Source organism: Drosophila elegans, unplaced genomic scaffold (assembly GCF_018152505.1).
Source record: "Drosophila elegans isolate 14027-0461.03 unplaced genomic scaffold, ASM1815250v1 contig_476, whole genome shotgun sequence".
NCBI lineage: Eukaryota > Metazoa > Arthropoda > Insecta > Diptera > Drosophilidae > Drosophila > Drosophila elegans.
Window position 1 is genome coordinate 403271 of NW_024545863.1, and position 26885 is coordinate 430155.

At 39.0% G+C, this 26885-nt stretch overlaps 1 protein-coding gene across 5 annotated transcripts in view; it reads left to right on the forward strand.

Moving 5' to 3' along the window:
* Positions 1-26885, forward strand: part of LOC108148742 (nucleolysin TIA-1) — a 98547-nt gene that overhangs the window by 63052 nt on the left and 8610 nt on the right. For all 5 annotated transcript variants that reach the window (XM_017275933.2, XM_017275931.2, XM_017275934.2 and 2 more), the window contains exon 4: positions 21870-21945. In XM_017275933.2, coding sequence (XP_017131422.1) covers positions 21870-21945 — 76 coding nt within the window. The remainder of the gene's footprint in view (positions 1-21869; positions 21946-26885) is intronic.

Sequence of the window (26885 nt, forward strand, 5' to 3'; positions counted from 1 at the left end):
TTTTTTCTTAAACTTTGTCAACTGTCCCAGAATCAGTAGCACTATTTCGCTGAGTGTTTGGCTCTCAGCTTGTTGTCATTTCGGTAGCGCCGCACCGTGTTCACTGATTTCGCTTGCAAATTAATGAGAAATTAGAGACAATGCCAGAGTCAGAGCCACAGAGCCGCAGATAGGAGCCGATGGCAGAGGGCCATTGCCACTTTTCCACCACCACCACCAGCTGCACCTCCACCTCCATCTAGTCCTTTGCCATCGCTGCCATCGTTGTCCGCTTTCGTCGTCGTAAAAAGAACATTTGTGCTAATTTAGAAAAAGGCAAATTTGGACAGGACTTCATTACGGGCACGTAACGGCATTGGCATTGCTTTTGGCCTGGTCCTTGTTTGATTGATTGAATTTGTCTGGGATTGGTCATGCTTTTGGGGTCGGGGGTCGCTGGTTCAGAATTTACTGGGGGTTCGTCATCTGGTACAATGGCCAAAGTGAAGCCTCAGGCCCCAGCAGCCATACATATTTAATATTTAGAATTTTTCCTTGTAGATTGATATCAATTTAATGTGTTTTTGGACCCAAAAACAATTTGCATAATATCTTTTTGATTTGCATTTAGTTTCGGGGTCCATCAATTCGTTCGAAACCCAGCACAATGGAGAATTGAATGCATTTCAATTTAATCTTTTTCACTTTGAAAGCCGCAAACGCAACGCGCAGAAACACTCCAAGCGTTTGTCTGCAATTAAAATTAATTAAAACACATGAATAGCGTCGCTTGCCACGCCCCCAAAGAAGGTAGGTAGGGCCGCTTCTCTTGCAAAGTCTCCGCCCTCCGCCAACTCGCAACCTGCGCTGTAATTTCAGATTAATTTGCATATTAGACCGCTGACATTTCCAACTACAGCGGAGGACAATGACATGTGTGCGTAGTGACGAGTCGATTAATTGCTTTAGATTATCCGCTCTGCACGCACACACATACATATACACTTGTGTGTTGTGTGTGAGTGTGTGTATATGGTATAGAGGGTCGCTTAATTTGTGCCTCGAGCTAATTTCATTTCTTTGTTGTTATTGCAAAACGCACGAAGGACATTACGATTCTGGGCTGGCATCAAACGAAATTATAATTGAGACCCGGCCGCAGTGAAATCCTCAAGCGCACGCGCTTTAATGAAATCATCAACTATACAGAGAGAAAAAATTTCATTAACTTGGAAATGGCTCAAAAAAATGTACACCGAAAAGATTTACAATGTCCATGGTCCTTGCTTTAAAATAGCAGTTCAGAAATAATAATGAGTAATACAATTTTTTTTAAATCTTTTTAAAATCGAATATCTGTAAGAAACGTAATATGCATAGATGTGCTGGTTTTAAGTCATTTTGCCAAAAAGCCTTTTTGGAAATATTAAAAGGGATAACATAATTAAAATTTTAATTTGAAACAATTAAAAATTGTAAGTCGGATTTATTTAAAATTAATCAACGATTTCAAAATAAGTTTTCTGCGATGAAAGTTATGAACTTAGAGGTGCTGGACTTATGCTACCTTTTTTATAAGGCAACTTACGGAAAAATAGCAAGGGGTAACAACATAGAATTAAAAAAAAAAAAATACTCTAGCCGTTTTTATAAATGAACACTTAAACACAGATTTTTGAACAACTTCAAACATAAACGTTTCCAAATCGTTTTTTTTTATTTAAATTTATTTAAATCATACACAGACTATTTTAAATAAGATTTTTTGATCAAAAGTTTTATAGATATTATTATAAATACTAACATAAGTAAAATACATAAATGAATATATGAATAATATATGCGATTGACAATTATTAAGCTTAAGAAATCACCTAAACTTCTCTATATTATTATTATATTATTATCAATGGTAACATCATATATAACATTCATACATAAGATAGACTTGTGTAGTCATAATTACAAATCACCCAGAATTCTCCCTTGTGTACAAATGACTCGAAATGGAAAAAGTGGAGTGATATGTGTTTGTACAGCTAAATAGCTATGCATGCCTAATGTCTGTATTTAACTGGGCATGAACCATGAGCAAAGTCTGGTTCTGGGCACGCTTGTAATTATAGAAACAACATAACCAGCCAGGACGACTGCGACTGCCAGCCCCAACCCAACCACCCACTTCGTCACCCACTCATACCAGTTAATAATACAACTTACGCATCTGCACTGGAACACACACATAGATATACAAGGACATGGGCGGGATAATGCGTGCATGGGTGGGTGAGTAAGTGGGTGGTTGAGTACTCCCGATTCCCGCCTTCTGGGCATGATAATGTCAATTCGTCTGTGCCACATGGCCACGCGCTTTTTATGATTAAAAAAGGTAATAAAAATGTGCATGTGTGGGCCTTTTGCTACTGTCATCGTTGCTCGCCTTTATATATATAGTGTGCGAGTGGGGTGCGCTTAAATTAATTAAGCCAAATAGAAAAACTGAAGCGCAAAGCCACAACAAATTAAATAAAAACGTTGACAATTTATATGAAGTACCCAGTGACAATTCCCCAAATGCTGGCAATGACGCAAAGGTGGCTTTGCAGGTTAAATTAAAAATGTTAATTTGATTTTCATTGAAACGGCTTCCGACTTCTTCCCAGTTTCCGAGAAAAACTGTACTCATAAAGGGGCTTAAGAGGATAACTCATTTGAAAGGACTTGGTTAAATTTAAGCTCATTATGTTGCCAAACGTAAGTGGTTTCTGCTGGAATATATTGTAGAACTCTTATATTTCCCAAGAACTAGAAAAGTAATTTCATGAGTATTAAAATTAACAATTTAGCACCTTAAAAATATGAAATTTAAAGAAGACATTCAGGCATTTAATAAAAAAAAAATCAATTTACATACTTTATACTTTTAAAATAGGCTTTGAATTATTAAGGTTAATTCCAATAAATTTGCATTTAATTTTATAATGCCATACAGATATAAAAATATGAAGAGGCTAATCAATGGCTCCAATTAATTAGGGGTATGTTAACACTTAAAAATCTTTCTAATTCTTAAATTTAATTGAATCTTGAGTTAAACAAACATATCATAGATAAACATTTGTTTTCACTCAGTTTATCAGTACTTAGTAGCTATTTTAACAAATTCAGAAAAGTAGAAGCTGTCCAAGATTTAAATGTCTTGCTCTGTTACCAAAGTGTCGCCAGCTGCTGCCAGTCTCGGCCTGATGCATTTGTTGATTTATCACAGACATCTTTGTGCCCCACATCCCCAAGGAATCCCAGACACGGCATATGAATGTATACTACATAATCGTATATACATGTACAGTATGTAAGCTATACTGTGTCCACAAGGAGCTGACTGTGCAAGCTGTGAGGATTTTGCCAAATGGCGTGAATTTATTTTCCAGATGTAAGAAGATGTGAAGTGAGTTGAGTTCATTGGCATCGTTGGCATCGTGTAACAGCTGCAGTGAAAAGTAGAAAGTAGAAGGTTCTCGGACTTTGGCCAAAAGCGGATGAGCTGCGCCAAGATGCTAAGCTTTGAGACCGACTGATTACTTCCTCCTTTGAGGGCCAGTCTGCTGGCAAGATGAAGTCCTCAGATTAGTTAGTTTCAGCTTTTCCCCAGCTCAACTTCATTTCTAAATCAAGTCGAAGATATTAATTCGCCAACACACCTCAAGTGAACTCCGGGCCGGGCTGAGTAATTATGTGCGCCAATGCTCGAGCTCAGCTCAGGGGGAAATCATGTTGTGTATTTCCGTTGCAATTGCGAAATTTTAAACTTGTTAACAGCAAATTGAAGTCATTTCCGGTTGCAACAACAATATGTTGCGGGATAGTGCACCACAAAATAAATGAGAAAACCACAATGCAACAGCAACCGACAAAACACAAAAATACAAAAAGGGAAAATAGAAGAAAAACGGAATAGGACGAGGCACAAGGACTTGGGAGCAAAGAAAACAAAAATGCCAAAAAGGTACAAAAGCGGAAATAAACGTAGCAGGCAGGCAGGCAGCCAAGGAACAAGTACCAAGGACCAGTCGTCCGGACAGGATAACCTGTTGACCACGTGCATACTGCAATTCAAACAACCCAACTCAAGTTTTGCCGAAAAATGCCAAGAAAATTGCATTTTCGCCGGAGCAGGAGAAACATGAAAAAGGTAGCAACCACGACTGGCGACAGTGTAAAATAAGTAAAAGCCAGCTGGCAAATAAACTCCGGCGTTTTGTGTTTGTCGGGAATAGGCAGACGGAACTGTACACTCTAAAAAGACAGGGCTATAATCTCATATATTTTCGGAATTTTGAACAGCTTAAAAATATTGCTAATTATTATTGTTAATTATATAACATATTTTACTTATATCTTATAGCCGATAAACCATTTATGATTTTAAAAATTCAATGAAAAGCATATGTATTAAAGAAAAATCTCTTTAACATTTTGTTCTCAACAAAATAAATTTTACTTCTAAGTTACCTAAACAAAACATTTGTTATAAATCAAACTTTATTAAAACCTCTAAGCTGTCAACTCTAGTAATAAATTTACGTCTGAACTTAAAACCACTTTAATTTAAAAACAGTAAACAGGGAATCAAAAAGTGGGATATTGAAACAATAAAAATATCTTTAACATCTAATTCTTCAAAAATATAGTTTTTATGTGTCATTTAAAACACATACTGTTTTATACGCAGTGTTCTTCAAACGAATACATTTATATAAATATGTTATACGTATCATACCTTTCTTTAGACCAATTTAAAGCTGTTAGCTGTCAAGTCTACCTATAATTTAGTAATATATTTATGTATGTTTTTCCAAGTGCATTTAAAAAGAGTTGGATGCGAAAAGGGAATCAGGGAGGGGGTGGCCAAGTAAAATGCGCGCATCGCGTGCTGCGAATGCAATTTCGGTGCTGCTGCACGACCACGCCCCCTTTTGCCAGACTGCGTTAACAATTTGGCACGGCAAAACCTAGAGAAAGGGGGCGACAAATGCAATCTACAAACAATGAAATGAATTGTCAAGTGCAAACATGCCACTGACGTGCAATCGCAACGCGTATGCAACAAGCCTTCATTGGCCATTCACACCACCCCCAAAAAAAAAATAATAAAAATGGCAAAGAGGGAAAAGAGGGAAAAGGAAAACCCACTCACACATCAGCCAGTTCGCATTGCGAATTTATTTTGCATGCGGCTGGCAGTTAAAAAACATGCCAGAAATGCGAGCTGCTTAGGCGCTTCCGCCGGGCGACTTAACAAGAGCCCATCAGCCGTCAAAGCGAGCGATAAAATGTTTTGGCCAGGAAAAGCAACGCTGCCACTTTTATGACACTGCACTCTGAGTTCGGTGAAAGCTGTTTTGGCCACGTCACTTGGCCTGCTGTTGGCCTGCTGTTGGCTCGTTTTGGCCCGTTTTGGGTGTGTTGTGACACGATTAAAGGACGGACTCACTCGTCGACTCGAGGACGCTGTTCTTTTGCTGTTCTTTTGCCATTTGCGCTGCTCCTTAAAGATTTATGGTCCGCGCCGTGCACTTGCAACTCCGCCGGATATCCGGAATGACACGACAAGCAGCCGAAATGCATTGGCCGTAAACGGATACTTGGATTCTTGGAAACTTGGCAGCAAACGACAGTAGAGGCTTTATGTCCACTTCGAGTACATCTTGTTGGTCCCCTATGACCACAATTTATACACTGAGAGATGAGATTGATTAAAAGTCGGTTCCTGCAGTCATAACATTAAAATCCTTGTAAGTCGAGTCGCACTAGGAGAAGAGATATACACCAATTACAGATCAGTTTCTGGATACAACACGTTTAACATTGATGTAAGCCAATGGACAAACAATTTTAGAGATCCTTATGAAGGAAAATCCTGTAATCTTTTTAAAAGGCATTTGAAAGTATGCAATAAAAATAAGAGTTTAATTTTTTTATAATTTTATTATACTTCTGGATTGCATACTTATAGAGATCTTTTTAAGTTGCTTTCAATCCATAACAATTTCAGCAAAAACCCTATTTGTTATTATTATTATTTAATACCTGTCTTAAACTATTTAAATATTCGTATTTACTTGAAAAAGAAATCAGCTAGCCAGTTCAGTGATTGTTAGATTGAAATCAATAAATTGCTTACTTTTAAAAACCTTTATAAGAGGTTTTAAGTCCATAACAATTTCTGGAACAAGCCCATTTTGTATTATTTTAAATCAAAACATGCATAAACTTTTTTTATACGCATACTTAAAATGCATTTCCTACTCATTTAAAGAAGAAAGCAGCAAGCCGTTTTAGCAATTATTGGATTGATTGAAAAGTCAAGGAAGACTAGCTTTCCTTAAATTCTCCATGCTTATTATTATATTCCTTGTTGCATTCAACTATCCCGCTGCTTAATCTTGACTTCATTCAGGTCACCCACTCAGAATGTTTTCAGCAGCCTTTTCGCCTGGCTTTGAGTTGGATTTTTGGTAAGCAATACAAGAGTAAGGATGGCAAAAAGTAAAAAGAAGGAAACTGGATGCCTCAGCCCACAATTGTTGCGCCGAGTTGAGACTTGGCTTTTGTTGATTTGAGCTTTTGTTCATTTTTTTCTGCTCTTTTTTCTTTGACAAGGGGCAGCCGATGTGGGCATGGTCATGTTATCTTGTTGACATGCCGGACGTTGACATATCCATTTTTTACAAGCCTAGACAAGCTCACTGGCCCCTCCGGCACCCTGGTCATTCCTTTTCTATTTGCCAGGACTTATGCTGGCTCTCTGCGGGCAGGGTCCTTCCTCATTTCTTCCATTTCTGTGTGTGTGTGTGTGTTTGTGTATTATAGGAATAACAATGCCATTGGCCAAAGGCAACGCAAATAACAACAACGACAACGAAAATCGAGCGCTGCCATGAAGGTAATTTATTATTTTTTTGTGACTTGATTTTTCTGTTTTGTGGGTCAATTCCTGTCCTGATCACCCCTCCCGAAATATAAATAAATCAATTTTAGATCACGTCATTATTAAATGGCAATAAATGCTTGCTTTCTAGCTAAGTGTGTGTGTGTGTGTGCGGCACTCACACAACAATTAACACTTGGCCATTACTTCCATTTGCGGCATGTTAATTTGTTGCCACATCAATTGCTGTTGCCAATATGCGAGGCGAATGCACAAACATACGGCGCGCACACAATCAAAGGCGCACCCATACACTGAGAAAGATTTGTAAAAAGATGTGGGCTTCAAGAATTGTATTTAGAATTTTATTACCAATCTCACTTTGAAATTCAAGGTTGTAGACAAAATGAATTTATTTCAGTACTTTTCTGATGGATTGGTTTAATTAAATGATTTAATGATACGTTGGTTCGAAAGTAAGTCAGTTGTTTTGGAGTAGAATCTGCTTTTAAGAACTTTTAGTATTTGTATAACTTATATTCAGTGCCACTAGTTTTGCTCAGTGTACATACACATAGACAACCGTTCGGGACTCTGTACTCAGAATGCTTGTGTAACAATCTCACCGACAGCTGGCGCTGTTGCGGTTTGCAGCTACAACTATTACAACAGCAACATGAAGGGCAGCAGCAAAAGCGGCTGCAAGGCAACTTGGTGGGTGGAAAATGGGGTGTGGTGGGGTGGCATTTGGGAAAGGGGGGAGAGGGGGTGGTGAGTCGGCCTGGCGGCTTGCTGACAATTGCCTGACACTGGGCAGCTGCTTTATTTGTCCCGCACACGTGGACAAACTCAAACCCAGTCCCCAGTTGACCCATTGATTTGCCCCGGCCAAGTCAGACAAACAGCAGTCAGGAGATGGTGGTGGGCGGTGGTCGGTGGAAAAGTGGGCGGGGCAGGTAAAGCAACCAAAATAGAAAGCTAGCGAGGGGCAGACTGCGGCCCAGCAGTCGAACAATAACGCTTGAGTGATTATGCAATTGACAGCTAAATCAATCAATGATGTCAACTACATGCCGGCAACTCACACACTGGAATGCACACATGCACACACTACTACAACTCATCCACACACACACACTCCTGCTTGTGTGGTAGAAAACTGGCAAAACGTCCACGTTGTTTTTGACATTTTCAATTTTTTATGACAAAACTCCAAATTGGTACACGTTGTTTTTCCTGCCTTTTTTCCGGCTGCCTCTCTTCGTATTGATTGCCATAAAAAAGTTGATGCCATTTCAACTAATTTTCTTGTTGTGCATTAAAATTTTCAATTATTAAAATATGTTTTTCTCGTTTTGAACCCTATTTCTATAATAATAAATGTTGTTTATAATAAAAGAATTGGAATTTGGCATCAATTGACCTTTAAATGATTTGGCTTCTATTTAGCTCTTGTATAATACACAAATACAAAGGTATATTTAGATAAATATTAATCAGAGACTTAAATTTAAACCATCATAAAATGTCTAAAAGTTTTGAATGACGTTCTTTTCAGTGTTATTATTAAGAAAAAACAAGTTGTTATCCAGTTTTTTAATGTCTAAATAACTCTTTAAAATTACGTGAATAAATTTGCCATTTGATTGCCTTTTCGCTGTATGAATAAATGAAACGACCATTCTGCTTATTTGATGGCTTCGACTTTTGCCCAATCGCAGCCACTCGAAGGGAAATTAAACACACGCGTTTCCCAAAACCAATGACAAAATGATGGCAAATTTGAAAGGCAGAATGAGGACGAGTATCTATAGCCGCACTCTCGTATTTGTCAGCTCTCGTCCTTTTTGGCGCTGATTGCCCGCAATCGGCAGATGCCAACGCACGTTCGCAATCGAGCATTGTTATTGGGGCGTCGAGTGATACCGCCTCAGATGATAAATATTTCATTTTTAGGTTTCGGCCCTCCACACGCACCCACAACCAGCCATCGATGTATCGTATCGATGACGTTTAATTTATAAATATGATGAAGCTGATGTTTGTCTAGCTAACACCAGCAGCACGCTTTGGAAAAAATCTACAAGAAAATATATATCTTCTTGTATGTGATATCCAGGCACACACACACACACAATCGGTCTTCAATCAGCTCCCGAATGGGGGGAAAAGTTTACCCTCAAGTTTACATCTCGTAAGCGGAAGTGTATGCTTTTGTGTGTGTGCTATTAGCTGAGGAATATTTATTTCTATGGAGTGGCTGCTTCCTGTTTGTTGCCGAAACACAGTGGGGTCAATATTAAATTTCTCCCCCACACTGCTGCTGCTGCTGTATTTATCTGTGGCAGTACATCATCAATTATGGCCACCGGAAGTTACATTTTTGTCTACGTCGTATCTTTATTTTGCTGCTGAAACGAGAGCACCTCATGATTTGGTAAGCCCTCAAAAACCCTCGTCCCTCGTGCTGCCACTGCCACTGCCACTGCCACCAGTGAATAATTAATGACAAGGACAATGACAATGGCAATGGCAACTTCCGCTGCGACGGGATATGCAAAACACACTCGGGGGAGAACTCATAAACAGAGTGGTAGCTCTTCAAAAGCAGCAAAGTCGTCGAGTCGTCGTCGAATCAATTCCGTTCTCAATAACGCGTGAAAAGCTCCGCTTTCGCCATGTATGCGAGCATTATGCAAATCACGGCCGGAGACGATTTCTAAAAATCTGTTTACGAACGAGAACATCTGTTGGGTATCTAAAATATTTTCCCCAAGCTTACTCCTTTGCAATGGAATTCGATTTCACGTTTTGTTTTGCTTTACCCATCGGTTTTGTGCAGTCTGCGACTACGATTCATATATCGTCGAATGCTTCCAATAAAGAAAAAAAAAAGAGAATTTCCAATATTTCTAACTTAGCCAACGGGGCGAACAGCAGACTAAGCCTGGAAAAGCGGGGAAAATGGAGGTGGAAAAGTGAAGCTCCATCATGGCATTGTTGTTGCAGGGATTAACCCGGCTCTTTGCTCTTTGTTGTGTAGTATGAGTATGAGGATGAGGTTGCCAGGATGCGTGTATTTCATGGCATATGTTGCCGCAGTGCACTGAAATTCCTTTCAATACGAAATACCGAAAATTGATGCCCAAGCGCTCGCATCGCTCGCTCATGAAATAAATATTTGGCCAATACCGTAATGTGTGCAATAACATTACGGCCCCCATCGCATTGCATCGCACTGAAATTCCAATTCCAGAAATCCCAGTCGTAGTGGAATGCTCTTATAGCTGCCGGCGACTTAATGATAGGGACATTGACCGGTAAAAGCTGGTGAAAGCTTGCAAAAGCAATATGGAACGGCATAGCTACACTGGGGAAAACAATTACCTAATGGGTTGGTTACTTTACTGGATTAAATAATCTATAATGTACATTTTAGGAGATATTGTGCACTTCATTTAATTTACTAATTTATATCCTAACACTACAAGTAAAGACTAATATTAATTGCGTTTGTCACAATTACAATTTAATTTGTGTCTTGTGACTTTCCTTCAAGTGCATGAAAAGCCAGCCAAATACTAGCCACGTGCAGATAATCAGCACCCAAAGGTGCACTCGCCACCAAAACCCATAAAACGAAACGAAAAACAAAGAGCTACAAAAACCAACAAGCTGCTGCAAAGGCACACAGCTTAAGCGGCGATGGACTGGCCGAGACAGACGGGAAAAGCGGGGTCGGAAAAGCGGTGAAAATGCAACTCCCAGGTCAGCTGAGAGGGCTAAGAACGCTGCTGCACTCGAGACTCCGCTGCTGGCCATTGCAAAAGTCAAAAGCATAAAATCCGATAGCTTCCGCTAAGCTGGCTTATTCAAGCGTACGCAGGGCTAATAAAACATTTCCAAGGATTTCGCTAGGATTTCACGGCCCAGGTCAGCTTGGAAATCTCCAGTTTTATTTACGGACTTTTGGCCATCCACATGCCCAGTGAGAGCTGAAGCAGAAGGTGGCATTGTGTGGCAGGTGGCACTGAAAGGTCACAATTATTAGCTTGTTGGCGCTCTAAATTATTTCTTAATTGTCCTGACCCGGTCGAAAGTCTTCCAAATGAACCCCCCTTTGCGATTGGTGTTGAATTCAAAATTAAAGTTTACTTTATCGGCTCGGCGTAGAATCCCCCCAAAAACGAAAAAACTTATCTCAAGGAAGTGAATCGCACAAAGCCCAGAATGGCAACAAACAAATTCAAAGCCAGCCAGCGATGCTTATCCTTAATGATGCTGTAAAATGTGCTTCTTATACCAAGTACTTTCTGACAGCCAGGGTATATTGTACTCATTGAAATGTAGGGCACATTTAAAGTAAAGAACACACAGATTTTTGATTAAAATCAGCAGAAACCAAAGTAGAAAGAAGATACTTTAAAGATCAGTTATAAGTAAATCTGCAAGCCTACCCCAAATCGCACAGCTTTTATATTACAGAATTATAAATTCTCGAAAATATTAATAATGCACTGATTGAAAATATTGAGTACAAAAATTTGATTTATAATGTTTAAACTATATTGAAACCATACTATAAAATACAATGCAAATTTAACAACATGTTATTGCACAATCTTAAAATATTTTGATTAATTTACAAATTTTAGATTTAAATTAGATCCTGTTATGTATTTAAATGTATTTTTTTTTATTTTATTTTAAAATGGCTTAAATTTAAATTACATTTTGAGATTTTTTGAATTCACAATTTTAAAAATCTTAAAATCGCAGGGATGAAAATTAAATTTAGTATGTTTTCTTTTATAATCCAATAAATTTGTTAAGCAAATCAGCGAATCATTGTATCACAAAGCTAATATAATTCAGAAAAGGTACTTTAATATATATTATAATATACGAAGCAACAAATTCTTTGAGCAAATCAGCAACACTTTCAGCAGAAGGACATTAGGTATTGGGTATCTCACAGTCTCAGATAAACTGCTCTTTTTTTACATCCCATGCTGTTATCTCGGCCACCGGTGGGTCACAGTTTGCGAAGGAGAAAACTTTCTTTTGGCCCCCTCCTATCCGCTTTTTAGCCTTTTCAGCCCCGAAGCAATCAAAGTTTCGCAGCTCAAGTAAATGTCTGGGGCATTTGTCTTGGCTTCCTCGAACTGGCTCTTAATTGCTGCCAGTGCTGGGCTATCAATAAAACTATAGCCATAGCGCCAGCGATGTGACATGCAAACGAATGACGGATGAAATTATGCTTACCAAAAAATGGATAACGAGCCAAGTTGTTACAAGTTTGTAATAGAGCGAAACAAAGAACTTGGGTCAACGCGACGGCTGGCAGACTCTCTTAGAAGTCCAAGAAGTAGGCAGCAAACTGGCGCATAAACTGCTGAAAAGATGATGAATTTACAACGACTCCATAAAGTTGGCCGCAGTGAAAGCCACTCTCGAGTTTTTTTGTGCCCTGTGCTCTGTCTGTGTGTAATAAACAAACTTTTGAGCAAACTTTAGTTCACTACTTTGGCATCGCATTTTTTGCTTTTTTTCAGGGCAATCCACTCGGCTGCTGAGTGCTGCATGTACGACAAGTTTAACACCAAAGGAGCAGCCACGCTTAGTTAGCCATGTAGATGATGTAGCCGGTGTAGTCGATGTCCGGGGGTCGCTGGTCGCATCCAGTCCATTGACACGCCGGGGTCGCTCATCTTTGGCATCATTAAGCGCCGTTTTGTGGGCTGCGGACTGTGAGCTGTGGGCTGCAGGTGCACAATCGCCCGCAAACGGAGTTAGCCAAGTGTAGTCGGGCAGAAAGTGAGTCTTAACTTGTTCGAGGGGCCAACGCAGAGATACAAAGGCAAATATTTTCGCTTTTATGGAAGACAGACGCCCTCTTGGAGCCTAACAAAAAATAATCTCTGGGTAAAATAAATTTCTAAAGAAAAACTTTATGTAAGACAGTAAATAAGAACGCTATAATATAAGGCATTGTGTTGTAAGAAATGTTTTTATATTTTAGTGCAAAATATTTTAATTTCATATAACCTCAATAATAAGTGAATTTGTATAAAATTTACAAAAAGTTTCTCTTTGAAGGAAAAAGAAAAAAGTATTTAGAAAAATTATATCTCCAAAAAATTTCGTTTTGTTAAAACCTTAATTTAAAGAAATAAATATTTATTAAGAATTAAATTAAATCATGTAAGCGATTTCCAGGTAATTGCTTCTACGTTTAAAGCTAAAGTATTTCAATGGTTCAATAGTTGGCCAACAAATCCTTTATCTCATTTAACGAAATTAAAGAAATTCATTGGAATTAAATTAAAATGAAAATGATTATTTGGTAATTGTAAATTGTTAAGTAAAATATTTAACTCTAAATAAAACATTAAATAACTGAAAATGTATGTTCAAAAGTCGGTCAACAAATGACCTGATATAAAATATAAGGAAGTCTCTAATAGCTTTGATTTTGATAAATGGCTAAAAGTGTTACCTGCCCTATGGCGTCTTATTGGCATAAGAGTCATAAATCCTTTAGCGGTAGTTTCTGGATATATTTCTTAAATCAAAAACATCTGTTTCTAGAATCAAATCGAAACTCTTCTCTGAATTTACCGCTTACCTGGTGAAATTTAAGCTCTGCCGCAGGACCTCGGCGTCGCCTTGGTTCGCTTATAAACTAATTAATCTAAATGGATTTTTGTTGTTGCATTTTGCACTCGTGCATATAAAGCACACACACACACACCCCACACACACCGCACACACACACTGTACACACACACACACATGATAAAGTCGAGTTAACTGTAAGCGTAGCACTCAATGAAAGCGAAAAATGCCGAAGGGGTAGAAAAGAGTGTGAGTGGTGGTGTGTGGATGGAAAAGCGATGGCGGGGTAACCGAAGCGAACCACAAGCAATTTGCATGTTTGAAACCGCCATTCCCTGCACCACCCAGCCATGGAACCACCCAACCACCGAGCCACCGAACCACCCCATTCACTGGCCATCAACCACTATTGGGGGCAAACACGAAAGGGGCCGACCGTGTGTGGCATCATGCAGAAATCGGGGACAGCGTTAAAGTAGCCTTATCGCCACGGCATCAGCTTCAGTTGCACTGGCCAACCGAACCAACAACTTCAATGTGGACAGTTTGAAGCAGTTTTATTGACGTGTGTCCGGGCGTGGTCACGAGGGGATAGCTGGCCCACTGGAGATCCCAGGGATTTAAGGAGATACGCTACTATACTATACTATATATAAAACGGGGTCGGTGTTGCGGTGTTGCTTTATAAATAACGCCATTCGGTTGCACTACGTTTAGCCTCGGCTAATCGAATTTATCCATTCTCTTCAAAGCCTTAAAGTTTACGAGAAAGATTTTGCGGGAATTGCTCTGGCCCGGCAATAATTCATGTCAAATCAATGCCGAGAGGAAGAGCACGGCTAAAGGCTATATCTTATATAATTTATTGAACACACACACACATATACAGTATGCGGAAGGAAAAGTTGCTGGATTTGCGTGTGTGTGTGTGTGTATGTATGGACAACGGCGCCATTTTAATTTGATTTTACCAGCATTCTTTTTTTCTGCTGCTCAGCCCCGTTGGCGTCGTTTTGGCCATATGTGACAGGACTGACCATTTAAGGATTTTAGCTGATGAGAATTCAACTAAGCGGACGCAAATTGAATAAAAAGAATTGCCAAATGTCAGGCTCAAGGCACAGGCGCCCAAATGTAGACAAACGAATTTCCGCAAATGGGAAATCAACTCGCATTGTAGGTCGTTTTTCATAACTTTTGGCATTAAAATGTATGAGACAATAAATGGTAGTCTTATATGAACAACACTTTTAACAACGTCCTTTAACAAAATTATAATACGCCAATTGAAGTCACTAGAGAATTTTCCAAAGGATGTTTAACCATTTTTAGTAACAATAAATTAAGCATATTTTTTAAGCTATAGATTTTCTACACTTCAACTGAAAAATGGAATTTCATCACGTCTAAAATCTGCGATCGATTCAGCAGATAAACCTTCGCTTTCATAAAACGGTTTCTCCTGTTTTATTATTTTTTTTTTCAACATATTGTTTTTTTTGTTTGTCCTTTACAAAGATCCTCGCATTGTCCAATGTGTGCATGTGGTATTCTTTGTGCGGTGCAGCTGTTGGTATTTCTGCGTGGTTTTTGGCGGTACTCTTTCGGTTTCTGTGTGTTTTATTTGCTTTTTTTTATCATTTTTGGTTTTTTTTTCGGCACATCGTTTATTATGCCAAGCGAGAAATGCAATATTTTCTCCTGCGCCGCTACGTGGCCGACAAAAATATTTACAATTTGGCAGTAGCAGTGGCAGTGTCCCTTCAGCAAGGCCCAGTGGAACCCCCACCACCGCACCACAGCAGCACCGTCGAGCCACCACACAGCGGCAGCTGCTATAGAAACGGAAGCCATAAAAGGAAGCGCACTCCATAAAAAAGGAGGCCACACACCATTCGGCTAAGCTCAAAAGCGGCAACTTCAATCTTTGAATGTTTTATTTACTGCAAAATCGATATGGCTTTTTTCCCCGCATTTCTTTACGTGCTGCGAAAGGGGGGGTGGGGCAGCAAGGGGTTAAGGGGTGAGCGGGCTTAACACACAAGTGCCAAGCGTAACGAGTTGCATGCAAATTTCTCCTTTTTGTTTCTCGTTTTCTGCTCTGAAATATCACCACCACCGCAGCCCCTTCCCTTTCCAAAGGAAATTTCAATAGCAAAGCGGGGAAAAGCGATTGGGGGGCAAACGGGAAACGTTCAGTGTCCATGGCAAATCACACACCACATAATTTTCCCGCTGCACTGGAGACACACACATACTGATGTAATGACACACACACACACACACACACAAACACACACACAAACACACACACAAACACACACACTCACACTCACACATAACCAGACGTGTAATGGCAGCCCTGGAATTAGTGAGACAGTCGCTGCTGCGTCGCCTCTGCCAGGATCCCCAAGCGCATTACGTATGCATGACGTTGGCAGAACGAAAAAGGATGGATAAAGGAGGAAGGGGCACGGGGGTACTGAGGCTGGAGCGGCCACCAAACAGTCCGCGTCGCATCGTGAATGGCGTAAATGCCTGGACAGGAGTAGGAGCCTCCTCTGTTCCTCCTCCAAAAAACACGAGGAAAACTAGCAACACAAGTCAAGCAGCCACAGCCACCAGCCAAGCGATAGATGGCCTTTCCATACACTCAAAAAATACACCATCAAGAACTAAATCAGATACCTTTTGTTGAAAAAAAAATTTAATAAAATTAATTAATATTGATTTCATCAAATTATTGCATAGTTTTGACTTGGTTCTTTAGAACGGATAACTTTCAAAAGAAAAGTTCAAGAAAAAAAGTAATTATAAATAAAAAATAATAATGGTTAAATGTCTCACCAAAAATCTTTCATTTATAACAAACCCATTTTCTGATCTCTTGAAAGGGGTTTCTCACAAAAAAATTTTCCTTTAAATAAAGGCATTAAAAATGCTTTACGGCTAAAAAACTTAGAAAGATTTTAGAAAATATTATTCTTAATAAGCCAACATACTATTTTAATAATTAAAATGTCTATTATATAACATTTAATCAAAGTCTTTCTTATAAAATGTAAAAAATTTGTTTTGCAGCTATAAAATATAATAATAAATAGTATTATATACAAATTAAGATGTATACAATTCTAAAAAAATTTACTTTGTTAAAGTATTGCATAGCTTCTTCTAGTACTGAATTTATTGTTGAACAACAATTGAGCTAACCATTTTTTCTCAGTGTCGGATAGAGGAGTAGTGGGAAATAGGAGTAGTTGGGTGTTTGGTCTCAATGCTGATTGTGATCGCTGCCGGTTTGGCCATTTTGCCACGACTCCCGGACGACGGGTCCCATGTTGATAATTCGAAATTTGTATTCCAATCTTCAAATTGTCTCCAAAATGGAATTGATTTTATGCAGATGAGCATGAAATTGTCTCAATGCGAGTTTTGCATGTTGGTTGGTGTAAATAAATGTAACGATGTCTGGGCACGGGGACAAGAACAAGGACAAGGACGTGATGAGTTCGGATTTTCTCCGCTTTTTCCGTTTGTCTATCTGTGCTTTTTTTTTTTTTTCGTTGCCATTTTGGCCATTGTGCAGAGTGCATGCCGCATCAAAGATGCGACGTTTACGAATTTGTAATTCACAGCAAATTCAGCACGGTCTGCCGTTTGGATTTCGGTTGCCGAAACCGCATACATATTTCGTAGAACCCAAATTTATTACTTAATTCTCGGGGACGGCAGATGCCTCTGGCCGGAAAATCAAATCAAATAAAAGAAGGCAGCCGCAGTGGAAAAGCTCATAAAATGCTCCAAGAAATCCACTTTAAATATTTGGCTAACCAAAAAGTCAGCCCCAATTTCCCACCCCATTTTCCGAAGCTCAAACAATGCGCTGGCTTGCATTTCATTTGAATTTACAACTGTATTCGGTATTTGAACGGGCAGCGAAGTAACTCAGCCACGCCCCCTCCATAAATCGAACAAGGAAATGGAAATCATCATCATCAGCCATCAGGGTTATCATCGCGGAGGAAGCCAATAAAATGCAAGCACGAGACAAACACAAATCGAATAAAAATGCTTGGTGAAAAATTCGCTGTGGAAATTCAAAACTGGGATGCGAGAAAAATGTGAAAATGTGGAATGAAAAACTGTGCGCAGTCAATAGCCCCCGATATGTAAACATGGCCAACAAAAATATTTCAATATTTCAAACACGCAACTCAATGGCGATGTCGATGTCGATGGCAATGTCGATGTGGATGATGATGATGCCAACCCAATGCTGTTTGAGATTCAATGCGATGAGCTGGCATAGCAAACTTGGCCAAAAGGAAATTGAAGGACAACCGCAATTTATTGCTTTAGTGCCAGGGATTCTGACTTGGCTTCAGCTTCATATATTATCCATTCTATATTCTCCACTCTCCCATTTGGCTATACGCGATGTTATCGCTTTTCATTTGTTTGCACTGCTGAGTAATTTCTGTTTGCCATTGCTGTGTTGATGTGTTTAGCATGTCCTGCCACCCACAATCCAATCCGCCACCCAGATTTGTAAATTATATGTCTGCCAAGCCGATGGGGTGCAGATATCGTCCTTAAAGTGGCCAGGAAATTGCAAATTGCTGGTTAAGTTGCGTAGGCAAGATACGCCCTAATAAATATGTTACTGGTCGATTTCTTGGTCATTCTGGCATTCCTTATGTCTATATTTGAATCGGCGATAAAGGGAAAGTAATGGCCATATTGTTGGCAACACGCAAGGAGAAGTTTCGGATGAGGTATTCCTTACATTTTCAGATCAAACTCAAATATATGCTTGGCCTGGAATAAGCCCACTCAAACTCAAGGGCCATATCTCTTGCAGTTATCAATGGCTTCGCTTACATTTCCCATTTTGACTATCGTGGTGCACAGAAATCCCATGCATAAGTTTATTTCGCCTGGCCAACTTCAAAGCGTTTATAAATCATGTATGCAATTTTAATTCAAATACAAAAGAATTTCCAACACATGGCTGGGGCTGAATCGGGAGCTGCTTTGTTGGCATTGTTGGCATAAACCAATTGCAGGGGCCAAAATAGCGACGACTGCACAACTAATGCGCTCAGCGCGCACCGCAAACATTCCTCCCTTTCCGAAAAGCCAAAAACCAAAACGAAAACGAAAACCCGAAAGCAAAAAAACACATAGATCGGGCCAAGAGCTACTCGAGTTTCGGGCCAAAGGCTTTGGGAATAAAGCCAAAAAATATGCACTATAAATAACCACATTTGTATGAGTTTGTGTGCGTGTGCGTGTGCATGTGCGTCTATGCGAAATATTTTGTTTAACGTTTATAGTTTTATGCACTTAAGATGGCAAAATATTTTCTTTCTCTTCTGGTTAAATTTATTTTCGAGTATCAGGCACAGAGCTTAAGCCAGAAGCAAAACTTTTGCCTATATTTGTAAAAAATATATTGATTGGCCTGAGTCGAGGGTAAAGGGAGGAATATCAGAAGGAGGAGATGGCTTACATAAATGCATGTGCATACAGATTGTACTTATGCATTTATCCCTTCCTTAAGAGTTTTTCAAATTTTCCATTTGAGTTTTTGCTACACTTTTTTAGAAAGTATACAAGCTAAATTCTAGTATTCTAAAATAATAATACTATCATAAACCTATTTTTTTAACAATCAAAACATTGCATCATTTTTGAAGTTACTATTCTATTCAAGTAATACATACCTATGTATTTGTATTTTATATAGAATTATATTGAAAGGGTATATGAAATGCAGTTTTGCAAATCAAAGTTTTATGGTTGTCTTTTGAATCTCCCGAGCGCCTCACACTTCGTCGCTCAATTCTTTGGACAAACATTGGGCACAGCTGCTGCCACGCCCCCAATACCGATATGTCCCGCCCCCTTTGGGTGCTGCCGTCGCTTGCAAATTTTGCAAGCTTTTCGTGCATGATAACAACTGTGTGGCAACGCAGTTCGAGGGCCATCGATGCTCCTCCACGGAAATCTCTTGGCTTGAGGCACAAAGGTTGTGTTTGTTTTCTGTTAAATGTTCAAATATATTATTGCAGCCCCGGAGATTCGAGGCGAGATGAAGAGCAGTTGCAGACATTTTCGAACTCGTATTTACATGCAAGCAAGAAATTGTACACCTCCTCCAGAGCTTTGCTGTGTGTTGTGTCTGTATGTTAAAATATTCAAACAAAAACGTTATGAAAATATGAACTGTGATGTTTATCGATTGTGAAATATGATATACCATGGGGAGATGGTGGGCAGGCGGTCTCACAGGGAGTGCACGCACACTGTCCTGGCCTTTAATTTGTAAGCACAATCCTTCCCGACGGCATTCAGTCTCGCTGACAGGCAGCCCGGATCTGTATACTTCTGCACAGGCAAAAATTTTAAAGTGAAATGGATAAGTATTTCCAGCTAGACATCACTAATATTGAATTAAATAGGTATCTAAAAATGGGATTTTATAATTCACAATATAATTCTTAGACTACATTTTTTGTTACGTTAAATTCAGACATTAAAATATCAAAATTTAGTTAACTTTTAGGATTTTTGATTTTAGATTTAGAACGGACTTAATTGTTAAAAACCACCCATCTTTTTACATCTCATTGATAAGTAAATAGTTATTCAGCTTTCCCTGACATTTTTTTTTTGTGTAGCCACCTTTTCACCACGTTATTTAACAAAAGTGTAACTATGTACAGTCTCAATGTTTGTTCTCCCGTTTGTTGTTTGCTGGGCATGCCGTGTTTGTGTGTTTCTTTGCGTGCCAGCCAGAAAACCTTTCGCCTGACCAAGCCAGACGAACCTCAGCCCCGAGCAATTGCAGCCGAATTCCTCTGGTAGCTAATAAATATTAAACTTTAATTAAATATGTTTTTTGTTCGATGTTTATGTGTGCATCGATTGAATATCTCGCTGGCAATCGCATTGCAATTTCGCTTCTGGCCAGCCCAGCCATAAATTTGCAGCCTTGAAGCGCCAACGGAGCCAAAGCGCTAAAGGCCATTAAAATACGTTTCTTTTTTTTCGACGGCCACTTAACATTGGTGGGGGGAATAGGTAATGGGAAATGGGGGGACCACGGGGCTAAACTAAAACTCATATTAAAAATTGACTTTTATCGTGATTTACAATCAAGTTGGCCATTTTTAAATGCCGTGGTCGACATGCGGGCTTTGCCTTCCTGGCTCCGACTGCACTTTGAAAAAAATAGATACACACAAAGAAAATTAAGTACCACCACCAGCGAGTGTTTCCTCTTTAGCCTACAGTTTTCAAAAGAATATTCATTAAATTTCCTTGAATTTTTATTTTTCACGAAATGTAATTAATATCTTAAGCTATTTGAACCAATAATCGTATTTAAGAGTACTTCAACATATAAATATATATACAAAAATAATACGTTTTTGAATTCTTATTTTCCAGGAAAAGTAATCAGTAGAGAAAATAAACTATTTCCACTCTATAATCCTAATTTTTTAATTTGACTTCATTTATTTCTCCAGCAACGTATATAATAAAATATCTAATTCAATATCAATATTAATATTTAATATGTCAAAACAACTAAAGAAGAAACCGCTTCGATAGAACATTTTATTCCACGACTAAACAAAATTTGCTGTTTCATTATTATTTTGAAAAGCGCCTGCTAAATAATATTTAGTCAAAAGAGTGAACTTAATTTTTTCCGGAGTGGCCTAAACTGGTTGCCTAGTTGCTCCGCCAGCTTGTTGTTGCTGTTGCGGTTGGCCCGCACACTCACACACACACATATGTGGGGGGCGAAACAGGGAAAGGAGGGGTGGGAAGTAGTTCTATAATATTTATTCGTGGCTTAGATTGGGCGGACCAACATATTTAAGCCGAATGCTGACGCCCGATTCTCGAGCAGCGTCCACGACATGGCACGACACGTGGTTTGGTGGTTTGGCGGGGATATGGGCACCGGCTTTGAATCGCTTGGCAAATCCGCTTTTGCCACGCCCACCGATACACCCTCGAAGGCGATGGCCTGCACTGGATATATCTTTGCACTTCCATTACGAAATCCTTTTCTCGGCAATGGTTTCGGTTTTTCCTGCGCAACGCTTCATATTTTCTAACCCGTAATTTCATTGGATTTCCAATGTCGACATCGATTTTGCCTCTTGACTTTTACTAGGCCCTGAGAAAAGCCCTTTTTTGCACTTTATAACCTTTGCTTTGGGCTCAGAAGTGTATGATCATTAAGCAGATAACTCTAACCTTGCAGTTAAAGTTTTGAACTTCAAATTAACTTTATTTTCATTTTCTTCCTCTTTTGCAGAGACTGCAGAGTTGTCCGTGACCCGCAGACGTTGAAATCAAAGGGCTATGGCTTTGTCAGCTTTGTCAAGAAATCGGTAAGCTATGTCAGCAGATTTGCACATCAAAGGCTTCCTTCGCCGCCAATTAGAAATGTTTCAATCAAACTCGCATTAGTCGCTACACAAGTTTAATTTTCTAAGTAAGCACACACACAAAGCACCTGCTCATAACGTTTTGGTTTTTGGGGAAGTTGTCAAATGAAATCTTAATTAAAACAAGTGAAAACTTTAGCTGTCGTCCCAGAAACCTAACATATCAAAAGACACCTGTGGCTTTGCCATCCTTTTCCCAAGCCCCACACTCAAACAGAGACACTCACATATTCACCCTTCATTTCCTTAAGATATACATAAGCCAAGGAAAAGCCAAACGAAGCGCACACATTTTTAAGATTTAATGCATTGTGCTTTTCCTCTTCCCTCGCTTAACTGCCAAGGGGCGAGTATTTGATTTTATTCTCTTCCTCATGGACACAGTCGTATATCAAAAGCGTGTGCGGCTCACGAATCTGTAATGTTTTTTTATGGCCACAGATGCAGCGAATCTCACGGGATCCCGAGGCTGGAAAAAATACCCAAGAAATACACCCTGGGGCCACTGTAAACATTTACACATCATATTCAATATGTTTAAACCGCAACTGATAAGGGTCCAAACAACTGCTGGTAGGACTTCATACTCCAGTGTGTGTATGTTGTGATTGAATTTCATGTGCCTAATAGGTAGAAAATTCGACACAGAGCCATAGAAATCGGGAGACTGGAACTTTTCCTTATGGTTTATGGGAGGTCCTTGTGGTAAATCCATTTCAAGAAAAGCTTCTCTGTTTAAAGAAAAGTGTTTAAGAAATGACAGCCATTAAAGATTTGCTTTAGAAAGTGTTCTTGATGTAAATAACGTGTTCTTTATTCAGCCAGTTTCGTATCGTTTATTTGTATTTCATATTTTTTTATTATCAATTCACCTTAACTTGCTAGAGAAATTCATAAATTTCCAGGCATAAACAGGGCTTAAATCATCAAAGACGGCAAAGTTAAGCCAACCGAATTACGTGTCAGTCAGCCGAGCAGAAAAAATGCGCAAGCTTAAGACTTAGAACCCAAAATCTCACAGCCACACACGGTGATATACTGATTTATACTTTTGGGAAAAGCCAAATCAGATGCCGGAGAAGGCGTAAAAGCCAAAGGTGCTGCTGGTCAATTAGGCGGCAAACGCTCAAAATTATTAATTAAATTTAAATGCTAATACCGTGAAGTGTGCGCCAGACATGGCCTAATAATTTGGCAGGCAAGCCAATGATTTGTTTGACATCGAAGAGAGATGAGCGCGGATTAGCGTGGAAATGTGTCGTGTACAAATACAACATAATCTCTGACACTTGCCTGCTGCCACGCCCCCTTTCAAGTTCCGCCCAGATGCCATCTCTATATATGTATATTTAATCCAAAGTCGAAATTTCAGCTGCGAAGCCCTTGGCAACTGACTTATTTTAGTTGGAATTATGACCAATGCGGCGTATACTTAATGCTTTTTCCCAGCTAACTAGTTAACTTTTTGTGCTGCAAGTAGAGAATGGGATGCCAATTTTCGAACTTTCTCGATTAGTTTCGATGCAAACGAAAAGAGGAAGCAGAGCAAACACACAAATGTGCACACACACACACACAGCCCAAATAGCAAACTCAAATATTTCAAATTAAGTTTCTCGACATGCGTTTTGTACACAGAGCCGGTACGCCCTAAGCCGCCACGCCCCCTCTTGTCCCCGAACCGGCGTCGCTTGCAGCTGATTTAATGCAAATTTTATTTATGCGAAAAGTTTTATTAAATTTTTGTGCAAAGTTGATATTTTCTGTGGTTTTGCGGAAATTGAAAAGTTATTTTTCGAATGGCTTGCTGCGCTCACACTCAAACTCACTGAATACTCATGTGTGCAGTGGCAACTACAAGCGGAAAAGGAAGAAACAGTTTTCTTTCATTCAGCACTTCCGTTTGCCGGCGCATGAAATTTTGCCAATCGCCAGGGCTTTTGCATTTGCGTTTGCATAGAGTATATAGCATAAAGCCATTGCCAAAATGCCAGATCCGCTCAACCATCTCGAGAAATATTTAACGCAAATTGTTTGGCAACATGTTTTAAATAAACACCACTACCAGAACGTCTCCTCTGGCTGGCTCCCATTTTTGATTTCATATTTTTTTTCGCTATCCTTTGCGACGCATACAAATTGCCATAATTTAATAACCATCAAGGCAAGCTGAACATTTTTGCATGGGATGTCGGGAAGACGATGCCTGTCTGCGTGTCATTAGCATCATAAATCACAACAACAACGCCGGCAAGTACGAAAAAATTTACGCAAACATTAAACGCAATAAACATGTCGATGCCAGGCGAAGAATACATTCAGAAAAATCATATGTCAACATCAGTGGCATTATATTTTAAGAAATTGTTGAATAAAACCATTTTTATTACTCCTGAAATACACTTAAAATATACTGAGCATTTAAAACACTACAAATTTAAAACCTTTTTAATAATTTTACATATTTAACTGTTTTAAATTTTTTTAAAAACGTAAGAGATTTTTCTTTCTATGTAAGGGTACTTCCTGCTGCTTAAGCCCCAACTGAAATGCTAATGTCTGTCGTCAATGTCAACGGCTTCTGTTATTGTCACACAGCCGAGGCGTATTAACATATTAGTGCATACTCACACGGGAAAATAGCAAAAAGATTAGAAAATGCAGTAAAAAGAAAAAATCACCGGCTGCTGTAAATTGAGTGGCTTTTCTTTTTGACACAAAACTGATTTGCCAACGTTACGGAGACAATGGAAAGCTCAGGGCCTGAGATGCATTTAATCGCATTACTCCCCCCTGTCTTCACTTCGCCTTTTTCACGACAGATTTTTCGTTGTATAATGCACTTAAATTTATTTAAAAGTTGCCACAACAAAGAGGGGAGGATGGAATGAAAAAAAAATTATGCAGGACGAGAAGGCAAACGAATTGACAATGTGTGCAGCGAACAAGATATAATGTCGACTTCCCGGCCACGCCCCTCATTCTTTTCATCATCTCCTTGCGCAGTTCATTGTTGCATTATTATCATTTGTTCTTATTGTTGTCGCGCACAGAATGCCTGTGGTTAACCTCGCACCACCCAAACACCCAACCACCCAAACCACCCACTTGAATGCCAGTTGTGATGTTTCTTTTATGATTTCGCTGCGTGTTGCTCCTGCTGGCTGCCTTGTCATGTGCATGTGCACTTAAATTAAAAGGCATTCCGCATACATTACCCTTAATTTGCGATACGTGGCGTCTTGGCAGCGCCGAAACGGGAAATATCATCAGCAGCTAGAAGATTGATTAACCTTTTTGATGCTAATTAATATTGGACGAATATTTAGGTACTTCCTTAGTTATTGAAAACAATTGCCTCAAAAGCTGAGGCATATTCTAGTTTAAAGTCTTATTTCATAAACATAAGCCCATTAAAAAATGTTAAACATATTATTGTTTTCTGCGCTTTAAAATAATATTTTATACCCAATGCTAAAGGCAACTCAATTAGGGTCATTTAAAGTAACATAATTAAGGTTTGTTTTATAAACAAAAACACATTAAACCCATTAAAAACTGTTAAGCAATTTATTGGTTTATCCGTGATTTTATTTAATATCCATTGCTAAAGCTAAAAGTGGCTCTCCTAAAAAGGCAGAACTATTTAAAAACCAAAATAAATCAATCAAAACTTAATTGACTCAAACTCAAAAAGGGCAATTTGAAGTAAACAAATGTATTTGTAAGGTTTTATAGCCCAAAAATCAACCATTAAAGAACTTTCAATTTGAACTGCACTAAAATCTTAAAGCTTGATTTTATCTTGGTTTTACCATTACAAACTCAAAACTAAATCAGTCAAAACTTAATTGACCCTGATTTGTGACAAAACATATGCAAAAATCACAGATAATTGATCAAACAGATTTCTGGGCAATTTTATAATTTTCTTAATTTATTTCTCTGCAAACCTATCTGCCCTTTAAAGTTGCTTCCCCACTCAGCCCTAGTGCTTTTCAATTTATTTAATTTCAAGCCAGGCAATAAATCTGCTGAAGCGTACAAAACTTGGTTATAAATATAAATGGCCTGGACATTCATTTTATGCTTTCCATAATATTTCAGGAACTAGTGATTTGAGGGCGATGTAGGGACACTACGGACTACAAACTGCCTACACACGCATAAGCTCGAAGGCAGTAGCTATAAAAAATGGGAAAATAGAGGGGCGTTTTGGCCGAATGGAAAACAACGGACAGAACTGACATACATACATAAATAAATCCCATGGAATTATGCCTTGACAAAAATGCGTTCTAGCGTGAAATACTGATTTTTTGGTCAACAACTTGCACAAAAACCCAAGCTCCAGTGTGTGTGTGGTCAAAAATCGAAAAGCGTTTTGGGCCTAAGCGGAATGAAAACAGTTTTTACCGTTGACTGGGCCAGACAGATTCGAAAGATGACTGGGCCTTATCTTCTCCATTCGATGGCCACATCATCATCATCATCATGCCAAGCCATCATCATCATCAACGTTAGAGAAGTCGGCAAATGGAAGAGCATTTCCACTGAGCAAACGATTTGCCACTTGAGTTATTTTACAAATATCAAAAAATCATCATCGGAACTGCCTTCTGAGGGGGAGTTTTATCTGACCAGCTTTAATATTCAACTTGGGGTTCCTTTTTGTTACTTCTTTCACGCTTATCTAAATAGCCTCGTTAATGAATCTGACCAGAGAACAAAGCTAAACCGACTTAGGAGTTGGGATCGCAAAACCTTTTAGCCCAAACCAAAAAAAAAAAAAAAGAAAAACTGAGCACTAAATACTGGGCGACTGCTACCTTTTTAAGACAAAACGGTCGCCGAAAGAAAAGCCAGAGCCAGAACCTTCTTAT